The sequence below is a fragment of the Crocodylus siamensis genome, chromosome 1 (genome assembly GCF_052110815.1).
Source record: "Crocodylus siamensis isolate JL-2025a chromosome 1, ASM5211081v1, whole genome shotgun sequence".
Lineage (NCBI taxonomy): Eukaryota > Metazoa > Chordata > Crocodylia > Crocodylidae > Crocodylus > Crocodylus siamensis.
The window spans coordinates 172,093,451-172,109,546 of record NC_143395.1 but is presented as its reverse complement, the minus strand read 5'-3'; the positions used below and the strand labels follow the sequence as shown (position 1 = coordinate 172,109,546).

The following is a 16,096-nucleotide window of genomic DNA, read 5'->3' as shown; positions in this document are numbered from 1 at the left end:
AACTTGCAGGGATGGTAGCTCCTACTGCGAGTATGACATGTTCCAGGATTCAAGGTGATAGGTTCAGGGGTTTCTGGGAAACTGCACCTCAAATCCTGAAAGCAAAACTCATGTCACGTGTGTGTGTTAAGCCACTGTGGGGTAAAAACTGCAGAGCTGGTAGCGCTTTCTGAGGCGACAAGGTCTGCCTAGTTTCATAGAGATAGGTGCAGGGGTTTCTGGGAAACTGCACCTCAAACTGCTGACAAGCAAAACTCATGACATGGATTAAATGCCTTTAACATCAATAACAGGGTGAAACAGAGATGTGTCTTGGACCCTGTACTCTTTGAAATTGACTTTTCATTCCTGCTTCTTCATGCATTCAAGGGCAGCAGGGAAGAAGATGAACCTTGTTACCAGAACCACAGAATCAGAATTTTATCTGAGAACCTGTTCATTCCCAAAAAGTGAGCAGAAGGAAGAAAACAAAAGAATATGGAAAAAAAGGGAGTAGCAAGTAAACTGTGAAACATGCAAAAGTAATACAGACATAGACATATGCAGAGACGACTCAAGCAGGGTGCAGGGCCCAGGGCAAATCAGCCTGTGCAGGGCCCCACCCCTGGATGCAAGGAAGCTGGTGGTGGATTCAGAGGTGGTGGAGGGAGGGGGGGTGCTAAGTAGCCAAATGTGAAGCTGGTGGCAGCGGGGAGTCACCACGCTGCTACATCTGGCTCTGCGGGGCCCCCCAAAGCATGGGGTCTGGGGCGATCGCCCCAATTCGTGCCCCCATCCCCACCCCCGGGACAGCCCTGGACATATGTATTATGTATCACAAAGATCTACATAAACATTAAGACCTAGGTAGACAAAGTCTTTGCTGGGATGATATATTTGGGTATGGTCCTGCTTTGAGCAGGGGTTTGGGTTAAATGATCTTCTGAAGTTCCTTCCAACCTAATTTTCTATGATTTCTATGGTTCTATGACCTTCCTAAGATAGATGCAGTATCTACCCATGTAGCAGTGTATCACTGCAAGGCCTGTTCATGTTTCACTAGGAACATAATGTGAAATGGCCCACTTAGTTGTAACTGGAACATTATGTATACTAGTAATTTTTTCAATATATTTTTTCACATTTTCCTTTTCATGTCCCACTGAATATAAGAATTTGTTCATGTCTATATTGTATCATAAAACATTTTATTTTTTATCAGCAAACACATTTTCTTTCTTTAGAATTTCCTGGCATGATTTTGTTCTCTGTTTAGTACCTCATTTTATGTTTTCACCATTAACAGGAAAATAACTATTTTTTTATCCATGCATATTAATGTGTAGGAATCTTTATGTAATGAATATAAACTAGTATATATATCAAGTATATAGTACACATATATATTAGTATGTATGTGTATATAGTATATCAACATATTTTAGTACATATATATACTATACCACTATATCAGTACAGGCTGTGTGTAGATGAAACGGGGCCCCTAAATTGAAATGGTGGGTTTAAAAAAACCCAAACCTTTAATTGAGAGCTGATTAAATCTCCATGTCATGCACACACCCTGATGACTTATCTGCCTCTTCGGCAGGGAGGGGAGGGTGTTCTGCTGGTGGGTGGAGTAGTACCTGGGCTGTAGTGGGGGCTCGTGCTTCCCTCTGTGGCAGCAGCAGCACCCTCCCCACCCAGGTGGCACGTGCCCACAGGCACCCAGCTTTGGGTGGTCCCGGGGGGCACCACAGCCATGGAGGGAAGCACTGGGACTCCTTGCAGCTCAGGCAGGCAGGCTCCGGGGGTGGGGAAGGAGAAAAGCTGCATGGAGCTTGGTGCTTCACTCTGTGGCTGTAGGGGTGGCAAACTAGAACTTCTTCAAGGAATTTTAGTTTGCTGCACCCCAAGTCATTTAAGGTGCATTAGGTTGCCAAATTTCCTACAGCACCTGGAATTAATGCACAATACGCCGCCGAGGCATGCAAACACTGACACCATTAAAGCAGTGGAACAGCATTTAGCCCGCTTTAAATTGTCATGCACACACGCCTCTCGTTTCATCTACACATGGCTGTATATGCTAATATATACATATACTATATGTATATAACTAGTCTGAATGTATACTACTGACTTGTATTAGTATGGAACCCATAGGGTTAATACTGATTGTCAGTGCTTTTAGAATAATGGGATCCAAGTTCTTTCTCCACTGAAGGTGTGAAAAGACATACTGTGCTACACTATGACAGATAAAAATTTGGCTGTGAATTTGTTATATTATAATCCTTGGGTTGTAGCTTAGTTTATTCTATTTCATGACTTACTCATTTTTATATTCAGATTTGAAAAAACAATTTATAGAGTCTGCATGCCTTTTTGATGGCAGGAAGCCTCCAAGAGTATGTCCAGATGAGCACGGTCATGTGGTATGTGGCACCGCAAACACGTTTGCAGTGCCACATACCACACAGTCCAATGTTCTTTGTGCCGTAAGGGGGTGCTGCCTGTGCATGTGCTGGTTTTTTTTTTTCCTTGGGTTTTTTTGACCCCTGGATATCCAGGGGTCCAAAAAAAAGCTGCAGGAAAAAAATGGGAGTAGCGCATGCTCAGGCAGCACACACTGCTGAAAAGTGGAGTTAGGTCTCTTGAAGCCAGGCTGAGGCTGCTGGCCAGGCTCTGCCCAGCAGAATTTCTGTGGCTGCAGCCCTGGGAGGCTCCCAGGACCCTATGTAAGGCTGCTGGCGCTAGCACAGTGCTGGCCCCAGCCTCCTGTACCACCCCTGGTATAACTTGCTGCATGCCAAAGTGAGCATGGCACAGGTGTTCCCCAGTGAAAAGAAGCAGTGGTGCAAGGAGCATCATTGCTACTTGTTCCTGGGGAACCACACATCCATACACCCTGGATGCACCCTGGTTTTTATGTATTAAAATATCTTATTAACTTTAGCATCTTTTGCTGAATGCTCCTCAAATTCTTTTCTGGCCTGTATTATTTCATTTTTACACTTGACCTACCAGAATTTGTGTGCTTTCCTGTTTCACTCATTCAGGCTCACTTTCCAGTTTTTTTTTTTTTTGAAGGATGCTTTTTAGCCTTTAATTGCCTCCTTAAGCCTGCTATTGAACCATGAAGAGGTTTTACTGGACTGCTTGGTACCCTTTCTGATTGTGGTATACATTTTTCCAGAACCTCTAAAACAACTTCCAAGCTTCCAGCAGTCCTTTACATTTTTGATTGTTCCCTTAAATTTCTTTCTCATTAAGTTTCTAATTTTTGTGTAATTTTCTTTCCTGAAGTTACATATCCACATGGTAGCTTTTTTTGGCTTACTCCCTCCAGCCAGAAAGTTGAATGTGATTATGTTATGGTCACTGTAACAGAATGCTTCACCAACATATGTCTTGAACCAGGTCCAGTATGTTACTCAGGATTAGGTCTAGAATTGCTTCTTCTCTTATGGATCCCAAGATGAGTTGTTCTAGAAAGCAGTCTTTTATCATGTCTAGAAATATTATTTCCATATCTTGCCCTGATGAGGTGTTTACCTGGTTTATGTGAGGATAATTGAAATATCCCATTATTATAGATTGTCCCATTTTATTAGCTTCTCTAATCTCCCTGAGAATTTCATAATCACCATCACCTTCCTGTTCAGGTTATCGTGATCACCTTCCTATATTGTTTTTATTCAAGTATGAATAAAGAAGGAGGAATGGTACTATATGTTAAGGATATTAAGGATCAGAGTGGGCAATTATTTTGGCTGGAGGGCTGCTTAATGAGTTTTGGTGAGCTGTTAAAGGCTGCAACAGTAGCTCCACCACTTTACAGGTGCCCTACCCATCTTGGGGCAGGAGGTCCCATCCCCTAACTCTCCTGACCTTTGCCACTGAAAGTACTCCTTTTGGTTGCCTTCTTCAAACCAGAAAAAACCCAACTCCTATACTAAAAGTCAAATTTTTACTATAATGTATTTTAATTTTATTTCAATATACATATATTTCCTGATTTATGTGTATTTCATAGATTCATAGATGTAGGGTCAGAAGGGACCTAAGTAGATCAGCAAGTTTGACCCCCTTCCCTGGGCAGGAGAGAATGCTGGGCTCCTATGACCCCAGGTGGGTAGTTGTTTCATAGACTTCATAGACATCAGGGCTGGAAGGGACCTCAGAAGATCATCGAGTCCAGCCCCCCGCCCAAAGGGCAGGAAGTCAGCTGGGGTCATAGGATCCCAGCAAGATAAGCATCCAATTTGCTCTTGAAGGTGTTCGATGTAGGTGCTTGAACCACCTCCGATGGCAGGCTATTCCAGGCCTTAGGGGCTCAGACAGTAAAGAAATTCTTTCTTATGTCCAGCCTGAAACGGTCTTGTAGTAGTTTATGACCGTTTGACCTCGTCATCCCTTGGGGTGCTCTGGTGAACAAATGTCCCCCCAGATACTGGTGGTCACCCTGATAAACTTATAGGTGGCCATCAGATCACCCCTGAGCCTGCGCTTTTCCAGGCTAGAGAGCTCCATCGCTCTCAGCCTGTCATCGTAAGGTTTGCTTTCCTGACCTTTGATCATGCATGTGGCTCTTCTCTGGACTCTCTCAAGCTTCTCCACATCCTTTTTGAATTGTGGAGCCCAAAACTGGATGCAGTACTCCAGCTGTGGCCTCACCAAGGCCGAGTACAGGGGGAGAAGGACATACTGGGGTTTGCTTGAGAAGCATCTATGGATGCAAGCCAGTGTTTTGGTCGCTTTACTAGCCGCAACATCACATTGCATGCTCATGTTCATCTTGTGGTCAATCATGACCCCCAAGTCTCTTTCTTCTATAGTGCTAGCCAGTGTAGCACTGGCGAGCCTATAAGGATGCTGCAGGTTTTTCTTCCCCAAGGTGGAGAACCTTGCATTTTTTGGTGTGAAACACCATCAGATTCTTGTCCTCCCATTTGCTGAGCCTGTCTTCTGGCGTGGATGCTTTGCCCCAAAGTTTGGTGTCATCGGCGAACTTGGCCAGTCTGCTCTTTACTCCAATGTCCATATCATTAATGAAGATGTTGAACAATATGGGTCCAAGGACAGAGCCTTGAGGGACCCCACTGGTCACAGGACACCGTGATGAGTGACTTTCATCAATTACTACCCTCTGGGTCTGACTGTAGAGCCAATTTCCTAGCCAGTGGATCATGGTGGACCTAAGGCCACAATTGTCCAATTTCACCAAGAGGTGATCATGGGATACCAAATGAAGGCTTTTTTGAAGTCAAGATATATGACATCAATCTCTTCTCCCTTGTCCAGGTCAGAGAAGGAAATGAGATTGGTCAAGCAAGATCTACCTGTGACAAACCCATGCTGGCTCCAGGCCACAGTCCAGAGACTGTATGCCATCAGGGACTGTGAACAGGAGATTGACTCCTACTGCCAGGCCCTTCTGCCCTGGGAGCCGGAGGGTAGACCACTGTCTCCCTCCAGGACAAAGGAGGACTCCAGGACCTCCCACTCTGTCCAGTCAGGGGCATGGACCAAGGTGGTTGAGGGCCCTAAGGCCCGCCACAGCAAGGCCCCTGCCCTGCCAGAGGTTAGCAACAGGTACGTACCTCTTGATGCTCTAGCAGAGCCTGCTGAGTTGCCAGCTCCCACAGGCAACACAGGCTCAACTACAGCTACCGTCCCCACTCTCCCCAGGACAAAACGTAAGGTGTTTGCTGTGGGAGACTCCATCCTGAGGGGGACTGAGGGGGCAATCTGCCACCCTGACCCTTTATTTCAGGAAGTCTGCTGCTTCCCGGGGGCCCGCATTCGGGACATTGCGGAGAAGATCGCAAAGCTCCGCCAGCCCACAGACCACTATCCATCGTAGTTGTGGAACACTGTAGGCATTGTGGCACATCTGATCTAATACCACCAGGTGATATTACTTACCCTACAGGATATTGTTTTACAGAAAGAGTCTAAAAGAATGTAAAAGCAAGTAATATTATATTATTAAGTCACTCAGAAAGAACTGGATTAACATTATAAACCATTCTTTATCATCTCAAGGCTTGACTACCCATTGCATGCTTTCTCTGGCATGAACTCATTTATTTCTTGGATAGAGCAGACTGAAGGTACATGTTATAATTTGCTTCATATTCTTCAGCAGCTGCCCATTTAGGTGGAATTAAGATGCTACTTACAGGACATAAATCCAAGATGGCCTAGATTTCTGTTACCTTAGACTGTTTTCTTCCCCACAAGTACTTTTACTGAATGGCTTAGTCCGATTGTCCCCAAGAATATAGTTTGTTATGATCCCTTAGTAAGCTGCCCCTTCTGAGACCCTTCTACTGCCCCCTTAGGACACACCTTAAAATGACCACCCTATGCTTCTGTTTCTTTTTGAGACGCTACCTATATCTATCATCCAGTTACTATTTGGGGCTCTGGATTACCATCCCTGGTTGTCAGCAGTGAAACCAGACTGAATGGGCTTTGAACCTGTAACAGTTTGTAACAACAGCCCGTTGCAACAATAATAGTAACACAGAAATAGTTTTGTCCATGCAAAGCATGATTTGCTTACCCAAGGGTACACATAATGAAATGTATTTAAAAGAACACATGGAGCTATCTGTGTAGTATTCCCTTGCAGCTGCTAGGCTGATGTGACTTAGTGTTGGTGCCCCACTCCCCCTTGAGGCCCAAGTTATAACCTATTTGCTGAATTCCCTGGCTCTCAGTCAGTCTGCTTTGGTCCATGGGGTTGCTTTTTTAACAGACTTGCATCTTTTGATCTGCAGGTTTTCTCAGCCTTGGTCAAACAGCTATGTCTCCATCACTGGGGCCAAGGAGTGCCTCTTCACAGTCCTGTACCCGGCTATAACCACTATAGCCTGGCTATAACCAAGTGTGTGATGATGTGCTCCTTATCTAGGTCAAACCATTGGCTTTCCTGTTTATTTCCTTTCACATTCAGTCACCTTTTTAACTTAACAATGTAACAAGTAACCCGTCATAAACACAGGTCGTGAACATTTTTCATAAAAATACTACTACCCCTCTTTTCCAATTCTCCAGAGTCAGAAGTAAGCTAATCTTCATAGAGACTTCTCATAATACTCTCAAGGACTGCAGTTGCTATAGTGTAAACTAACTCATTATCCTGAAATTTGCTTCAAAAAACCCAACACTGGTGGGTTTTCTTTGTCTATTAAAAATATATATATTCTGAAGGAAAAAAAAGGATCATTAAAAAAAGTTTCCATTTTGTCTCAAAGATTGCTTTTAAAAATACCAAAAAATTGCATTTCTTTGAAAGTAGTTTTTAAAAAAATGCTCACAATATGGGATGTTTAATACTGAAGTCTGTATTAAGATCAACTCTCTTTTGAAGTTTTCTTCTGTTACTTCAGTAACTGATATAGAACTGAGCCAAAAGAACCATCTACTGGAGGGCTTCATTTATCCAAGAAAAATCTAAAATCATTTCAAAGGCAACAGCAGTATGGATCATGTCATATGCCCTGATTCAAAACCTCATTGCAGTCACAGAAATATTCCTATTGATTTCATTGGACTTGGGTTCAGATTTGGTGAATTCCATATTCTTCTTCATACAATGAAGAAGACCACATCCAGCCTATGTCATAGAAAGAGTATGTGGAAGTCAGATGTGTTATTACTGAGTCAGTGCACAGATCAATTAGAACAGTTCTTCACAGCAGTTATTAGCAAGTGCAGCAGGGCCACATAAACAACCTGGCCAAGTTAGGCTATATTTTTTCCCTTTCAATTAACAATACTTTGTCAGGGGGTAGACACAAATAATCAAAAATAAATTTTCAAGGTAAGGTTGGCATCATGCTTTCCAGGATTACTGCTTGCCAGGACGATTGTGTAGTCTTTCCTCATGGCTTATATGCAACAGTATGCCTTTTAGAATGAAGATAATAATAATATTGAGTAAATAATTATGCAGCATAAGAATTAATGTAAATGTATTACATAGTGAATGCCATTCTTATGGCATGGACATCTAAATTCATTAGCTGGCTAATCACATATACCAGTGCAGACATATTCACTCTCACACTAATTTATTTCAATTGTGATTCAGTAGTTAACGAATCCCATTAATTTTAACTTCAATACAGATGCATTAGCAATTAGAATCCCACTCTTTTACTTTTTGGATCTACTTTAATAAGACTCTCTGCTAACTATATTACAAAATTCCATGTGGTTTAAACATATTTGCTGAAAGCTTCCAAGAGGCAGAGGAAGAATTGCCTCAGGGCTTATATTTCCTTCTTGTTGGTGCTATCTGTCCATCCTTATTGGGGTTTACTGGTTTCTGCTCCAATGAAGCCCTGGTATGTACCATGCTTGTGTCTTTGCAGTCAGTAGAGAACCTTGTCATGCAGCGTGGCCAGCTTTTAGAGAGGGAGCTAGGGGTTGGGATTTTTTGTATTGTTTTGCATGTTTACAGTATTTATTCCTTTATGCCCTGTGATTTTCACAAAACACTTGCAAGACCAAACAATACATTTTATAAAAGATTTCCTTGACTTTCTATATACTGTTTCTGGACTTCAGATATTCTTATTGGTAACAGAACTAACATTTGATATTTGAGTCAGCCAGTAAAAATGGAGTGAGTATCATAGAGCCTTTCAAACAAACAAATAAAATGTCTGTTGTAAAGTGAAGTTGTGCTGGCAGCTCCTCCTAATCTGCCTCTTTGGGAGAAGGCTGAACCAAGCAACAGTATTCCTTTTTGATAGGAGGAGAAATAAAGCTATGCATGCCATCTCCGGTGCTCTGTTAATGGAGAATCAAAAAGCACAACAAAATGAAGTTCTGGTTTTCTTTATAGTTTGTTCTCCTGACCATTTCTAGCAATGTCATATTCCTTTTTTTATCTTTCTTTTTGTGTCCTGAAGCATATAAAAAAGTCTACCTATAATAACCTATGGCAGCTTTTATTAGTTTACTGTGGCCTAATAGGGCCACACATGTTGATGCTGAGACTTTACTGTGGAGCCAATTAGGCAACTGCAGTAAACATCTTGTGAGGCACACCCACAATGAAGTTTTTCCTGATAGCCAATCTAGATCTACTTTGCTGCAACTTCAAGTCATTGGTCCATGTCCTTCTCTTTGCAGCAAGAGAAAAAAGGTGTTTTTTTCTCTTCTTTATTGTAGCTCTTCAGGCATCTGAAGACAGCTATCATGTCCCCTCTTCAGCACTTTGTCCACAAGCTGAACACACCTATTCTCTTCAACCTCTCCTCATATGACTTGTCTTCCAAACCCTTTATCATTTTTGTTGTCCACCTCTGGGCCCTCTTTAACTTCTTCATGTGTTTTTTAAAATGTGGAACCTAAAACTGCACATAGTGTTCTAGATGAGGCCTAACAAGTGGCTATTAGAGAGGCATTATCACCTCCTGTGCCTTGTACTCATGCTTCTACTGAAACCTCCCCAAACCACATTCATCTTTTGTGTAGCTGCATCACATAGCAGCCTCACATTGATAGTGCGATCTACCAAGACTTCTAGATACCTCCTTGTTGTGCTGTCATCCAGGTAGGTGTCACCCATTTTGTATTTGTGCTTTTGATTATTCTTCCAGAGGTGTAGCACCCTGCATTGAGCTTCATCTGGTTAGCTCCAGCCTAGCTTTCCAATCTGTTAAGATTCTTCTGAATTGTGCACCTATCCTCCAATATGTTTGCAGTCCTTCTCACTTCTGTGCCATCTGCAAATGTGTCCAAGAAGCTTTCTATGCCAGATCATTAATAAACATGTTGAACAGCCATGGGTGCAAGACAGACTCCTGTGGGACTGGAACGCCATTCAAAATCTCCTACCTATTCTGACATGGATCCAATTATAATTTATATAATTTATTTTATATAACTGTATAATTTGTTTGTGGTTATTAGACCAGTGTCTATCCGCCTTATAGCAGTTTTGTCTAGTCCACATTTCTCTAGTTTGTTTATGAGAAAGTCTGGTGTTAAAAGCCTTGCTGCAGTCCAGATACACTGTATCCACAGCATTCCCTTCATCTACCCAAGTAGTTACTTTATGAAAGAAGCAGATCAAGTTTGTTTGACATAAATTGTTCTTATTTAATCTATGCTGTCTGCTTGTGATCGGCCTTTCCTCCTTCAGATGCTTTCAAATAGACTTCCTTAGGATATAGTCAAGTAGCTTTCCAAGTATTAAGGTGAAGCTAACTAGATTGTAGTTCCTTGGATCCTCCTTTTTGCCTTTTTTTGAAGAGGGGGACTACATTGGCCCTTTTCAAGTCCTCTGGTACCTTGCCCATCTCCCATGACTTTATGAATATTATTGCCAGGGGTTCTGATCTCCTCCGCCAGTTCCTTCAGTACCCTGGGATGAAGTTCCTGCTCACCCAAATTCATTCAGATCCATCAAAAGCTCTCTGAATGTCTCTCTTTTTATCTCAACCCTCAGCTTGTTCCCTTCCTTATTCAAATAATCTTTATTAGGTATTTGGTTGCAACTTAATATTTTTGTGAAGACTGAATCACCAAAAATCCCCCATAACAGTGGGGGCAAAACTTTTTGGCAGCTGGGCCATAAATTAGCCCTAAACCATCCCCGAGATTCACTCTGATCACCTTATCTTACCCATCCTACTGTTCTGTTTTCTCCTCCCTGCCTGATCTGCTGCTCTGTGGAGAGACCTGTAGGCTATGGCCTTGCAAGCTAGAGCCAACATGTAGGGTAACACAGGGCCTGATCCCACCATGTGGATCTGGATGGAGATAGCATGAAGCCCTGATTCCTGGATGCAGGACCAGGTGGAAGTCATATGTTGTCTCAGGGTTTACTGTGCTGCATGGGGTCCCCAGGCTCTAATCCCCATAAGAGGTCCCCAGACTCCAGTCCCCACATGTAGGACTGAGTGGAGGTGGTTCAGAGCCCAATCCCAGCACACTGGGCCAGATAGACACAGCATGGGTTACTGGGACCCCAATTCTGGCTCACAGAACAGGGTGGGGGTGGAGCAGAGTCCCAGGGGCCTCCAGTCCTGGGACTGAGCCCAAGTGGGAGCAGCACAGTCTGGATCTGGGTGTTCAAACACAATCCTGGGGAGCAGGGTTTTAATCTGTCTTGTGGACTGACCCTTTGCCACTCATGTGGCCTAGGAGGCCAAAAGGTTGAGCACCATTGTAGCACAGATAAAAGTAGTGGCGGTGACAGTACTGGCAATACCCTGCCATTGCAACCACAAGGAAGCAGTTGTGTAATATGTGTAATGTTTAGCAGATCATAGAAAAAGGACTAGATTCCACCTTGCAAAATAAGGTAACCCCACCCTGCCAAATTGAATCCAAGCTTCCTGATGCCAACTTAGGTGGTGTTATGATCCTGAGCAGAAGAGCAAGGCTCTTCAGCCAGAAGCCTCTAGGTTTTTTAAGTACTAGCAGGAACACTAGTCCATCTTAGGGATTTGTTACACATTAATTTTTGGTGGCTCAGAGAGCTCTTAGCCGTTGGATTGTTCATATACTAAGATGTGTAAACTAGTTTTAAGCACTCTTTAGTAGGGCTGTGCAAAACGGCACTGTTCCATTTCAACATTTTGATGGAACAGTGTTTCGTTTTGAATCTCATTTTGATTCATAACCGCTGTCCCATTTTGTTTCATTGAAACTGTTTTGCTGTTTTGACACTGTTTCAACGTTTTGCCCATAGGCTATAATAGGGAAGCTCAAAACAGTCTATAACTTTGTCATTTCTGGCCTGAAACTTGTTTCTTGCATGAAACTTGTAGGAATGGTAGCCATCTCTGAGGGCATGAAGCCTGCCAAAAGTCAAGGAGATAGGTATAGGGGTTTCAGGGAAACTGCACCTCAAGCTGTGGACAAGGAAAACTTGTGACATGGGTAACACTGCAGGGATGGGAGCCCCTGCCAAGGCCAGAAAGCCTGCCAGCTTTCAAGGAAATGGGTGCAGGGGCTTCTGGGTTTTGCGGCCCTGCACCTCTGGCTGTTGACAGGTAAAATTTGTGACATGGGTGCCTGTGGGATTGTGCCTGTCTTGTGGCACAGGGGGGTGAAAATAGCAGGCCTTTCTGTTGCTATGAAGCCTACCAGCTACTAAGGAGATAGGTGCAGGGGGAGTCTGGGTTCAGGGGTCCTGAATCCCTAGCAGCTGACAGGCAAAATTCATGACATGGGTGGGTGACACTGTGTGTATGTTAAGGTGCGCCCTCATTCAACTGACACCAATGCAGAAAGCAGGGCAGTTCAAACAATGCTGCCTTTTATGCAGTTTTTCCATCCCTCCCCCAGAGCACTGGGATTGGATGGGACCTCAGAAAAGGATGACAGTCACTGGCCAGCTACCCAATCAATAATGAGAGCACTCATTTCCCCCCCTCTCCTTACTTTAGTTCCTGTTTCCTTGCAGGCAAGCCCAGCTTGAGCTTTGAAATTCAAAATGTTTTGAAAATTTCAAAACATTTCAACTTGCCTCGTTTTGTTTCAAGGCTGTTTTGAAACTTTCTGTTTCATTTGATTTTGCTGTTTCGAGCTCAGAATGAATTGAAACAGTGTTGAAACAAAACTGCTGGTGAAATTTTGCACAGCCCTACTCTTTAAGTGTCTTAAAATTATGCCTCATCAGGGTAGGTTGACCTCTTGTTTCTATTGTCCAGCCAGTGTTCCATGAATATGTGGCCACTTCCCAGAGATAAGCTGTCCAAGTTTCAATCCTCCAGTCTCCCAGGATGTAGCTTCCCCTCTCCCCACCCTCCTGTTCTGTGTGTACAACTGGCTGCTGTAGCTCCTAATCATGTCTCTGTTTGCCAACTCTCTATTGACAAGTCACAGCTGTGCATATTGGGGACAGTCAGAGAAGATTTTTAGCCTGAATGTGTAACAACTCTAAACTTGAACTAACGTTAACACTAATCAACATTTAGGAAGATTAAAGTGCAATGTGTAACAAGGCCCTTAGTAAAAAACTCTAGGCCCTAGCTCTGGTCAGTATTACAATGTCCCAGGAAAAGCTGTGAGGCTTTCTGATACCTTCTACATTATAAGAGGTCCCAAACTAGGGACTCTGCACAGGACCCATGTCACATGAATTATGATGAACTCCCTATCCTAACTTACTATCCTTTTTATAAACATGTCTAGTTCAATCTTAAATTTCATGAGAATACATCTAGTTCTAGTACCAAGATTGGTGATGAAAATGTTGAACAGGGTAGGTCTTACAACTGATACCTGCTCTGCAATCACATAACTCTCCTTTCAAGATAACTCGCTGTTGTCTCCTTTAGAGCCACATCTACCTCATGACTGTAGCACTAATCCCTGTTCTCTCCAATTTGGCCAATAATTTCCTGAGAGGTACAGTATCAAGCTTTTCTTAGATTTAGATAAATCAAGCCAATCCTTATTGAAGAAAACTGTTATCTTGCTGAAACAATTGTCCTCTGATAACCTCATATTGTGTTTGGTCATATTTTCCATTTCCTTCCATATCTTTAGCTATTCTTTCCTTCAGAATCTGTTTTAAGATTGTACCTATTGCTGAAATCAAGTTAACTGGCTTGTAATTGTCTGGATTTATGGATTGCTCTTTTTAACAAAGAGGTACTGCCTTTATGTTTGTGAGGTGCTTAGTTATTAAAACAGTAGGGAATATTTAAGTGCCCAGATATATAAAAATTTAATAAAAGTATCTCCATCCACAATAACATCTCTCAGATCTGAACATATTACTTATTATTCTTACCTGAAACTAGCCTACATATGGAAGTTGCAGAGCATACATTTTTGGGGAACATGAGAGGAAGATCACATATTGAATCTCAGTCCTTGCACCCCTGCTTGTTTGACCCGGCTTTGCTTGTAAATATAACAGATGTCCAGAAGTTGAACCCATGTAATGTTTTCCATTTTTATAGTGGTTAGAAACCACTAACAATCATTGACTTAAAATGATCTTTTCTCTCATCCCACTGATTTCAAAGCTTTTACCATGGATGAATTTAGACCACAGTGTCTTGTTCAGAGAATGTCATTCCTTTTGTTTTCTTGAAAACTCATAAAATGTACTGATAAGCAAAAACTCTGTTGAAAAAAGGTAAACATTAAGAGCTAAGTAGAGACAGTCAAAAAGCTTGAGACTGAATTGATTCAGTCTTTGTAGGTTTCTCTAAACTGAGTAGATTGAACTGATAATTAAATGAACTGACATTCACTTTTGAATCTGGAAAGACAGGCAGATGCCTGCAGTGGCTGAGACCAGAGAACATGTGCACTAGAGCATGCCTCTCAGCCTGCTGCCCACTGCCAAGGACACCCAAATGCAGCTGAGCAGGTCCCATCCCTGATTGGCTGCCCAGCAGATGCCCTCCAATCCCTTGCTGTCCACCTGCAGTTGGGGTTCCCCTGGCCTGGGCAGGGTCCCCCCAGCCCTGCCAGAGGGGGAATTCCCCTCTCCCACTCCTCAGCACAATCCGACACTGGCTTAAACCCACCCCACAGGTGCAGGGTGGAACAGTCCTTCCAGGTCTAGGGGTTCTCCTGTCCCAGGCAGGGTCTCCTGAGCCCTGCCACCAGCACAATGGGGGAATTCCTCCTACCAGCCCCTTAATATGGTCTGGCACTGGCTCAGGACCAGGCTAGAGGGACTGTTCCCACTTCACCAGCCTATGTCTGTGGGGGTGGGCTAAGTTGTTGCTGGACTGTATGGGCTGGGGGAATGATCCCCCTCTGCAGCAATGGCAGGGCTATGGGGACCTGCTCAATATGGGGAATCCTCTGCTAAGGCACAGGGATCCCCCCCATGTTGGTTGATGCTGTATGGCGGCTTGGCCCTGGGCTGGAGGGACTGCTTCTCCCCCACCGCACCTGTGGGGGTGGGACTAAGCCAGCATTAGATTATACTGAAGGGTGGGATGGGGGAATTCCCTCTCTGCATGAGCAGCTGGGCTTGGGGAACCCTCACATGCCAGGGATCAGGGTTGGGGTCAGGACTAGGGATGGGGGGCTCTTTTCTTCTGCTTCTCCTCCCCCCAACCCATTGGGCTGACATGTGCAGGCAGGACCAGGGCTGCAGAACACAGGTTTTGCTGCCTCAGCTCTATGGCAGCCTGGGGTTGGGGCTGACCCAGTCTTGCTTGACTGGAGAAGACAGCATGGGCCAAGGCTAGCCTGCCCACCCTGTGAGGGTGGGTTTGTGAGGGAGGTGCAAAGCATCCTGGGATGCTGGGGGACTGTGAATTAACTTGAGTTGGGAGGGAATCTTGGGCAGAAGTTCAATAGAGTGGTTTAACTTAAATCAGTTAAGTCTGATAACTACATTCGTCCAGGTCTATCTTAAACTGATCTTGGCCTTTTTTAAACCAGTTTATGTGTACTGAACACCTGCTCAGTTACAGATTTAAACCAGTTTCTGATCACTTAAGCCAGTTTATATGTAATGTCTGTCCCTAGCCAAGATGTATAAAATAAAAAAAAAAGAGAGAAAAGGAAATCATTAAGTATGATGTTGCATGTACCAATCTGAAATGCTTTTTTTCAGGTGGATCAGATATCGAATACCTTGATTTCTACAAGCCAGTGGTTTGGTTTTGGATCCTTGTAGGACTTGCTTACTTTGCTGCTGTTCTCAGCATGATTGGAGACTGGCTAAGAGTCATATCAAAAAAGACAAAGGAAGAGGTAAGAGCATCTTGCAATGATAAGGAGTATTTCTATTTCGCTTTTGTTTAGATAAAGTCAGGCAAAAATATAGTATGTTTGCTATTAAGTCATGAGACAAATCTATATGTAGGATACAGTATAGCTTGAAGGACCTGATGTCATTTTATAGTAATTTTATATCTGTTTGGTTGAATAGCTATTGAATTTTATGTTGGTAGTACATATAAAGAGAGAAGTCCTTGGGTTCTAGCCTGAACCTTTGCTTCCACTGTAGCAGAAACTTCTGTACCATGCTGTTCTCCTTTCATTTTATTCAATGACTATTAAATACAGGGGGCAGGGCTCAGGTTCATAAAGAGGGCTGGAAATTGGACTGGATAGTATCTGATCTCTGGTGTAGAGGTTAGTATCCTGTGTTAAATAG

The 16,096-nt window shown here is 43.3% G+C and overlaps 1 protein-coding gene across 1 annotated transcript in view; it reads left to right on the top strand.

The window, feature by feature from the left end:
- KCNK2 (potassium two pore domain channel subfamily K member 2) overlaps window positions 1–16,096 on the top strand; it is a 147,028-nt gene that overhangs the window by 99,100 nt on the left and 31,832 nt on the right. The window contains exon 6 of the mRNA XM_090048959.1: window positions 15,551–15,690. Within this exon, the coding sequence (XP_089905085.1) occupies window positions 15,551–15,690 (140 nt within the window). The remainder of the gene's footprint in view (window positions 1–15,550; window positions 15,691–16,096) is intronic.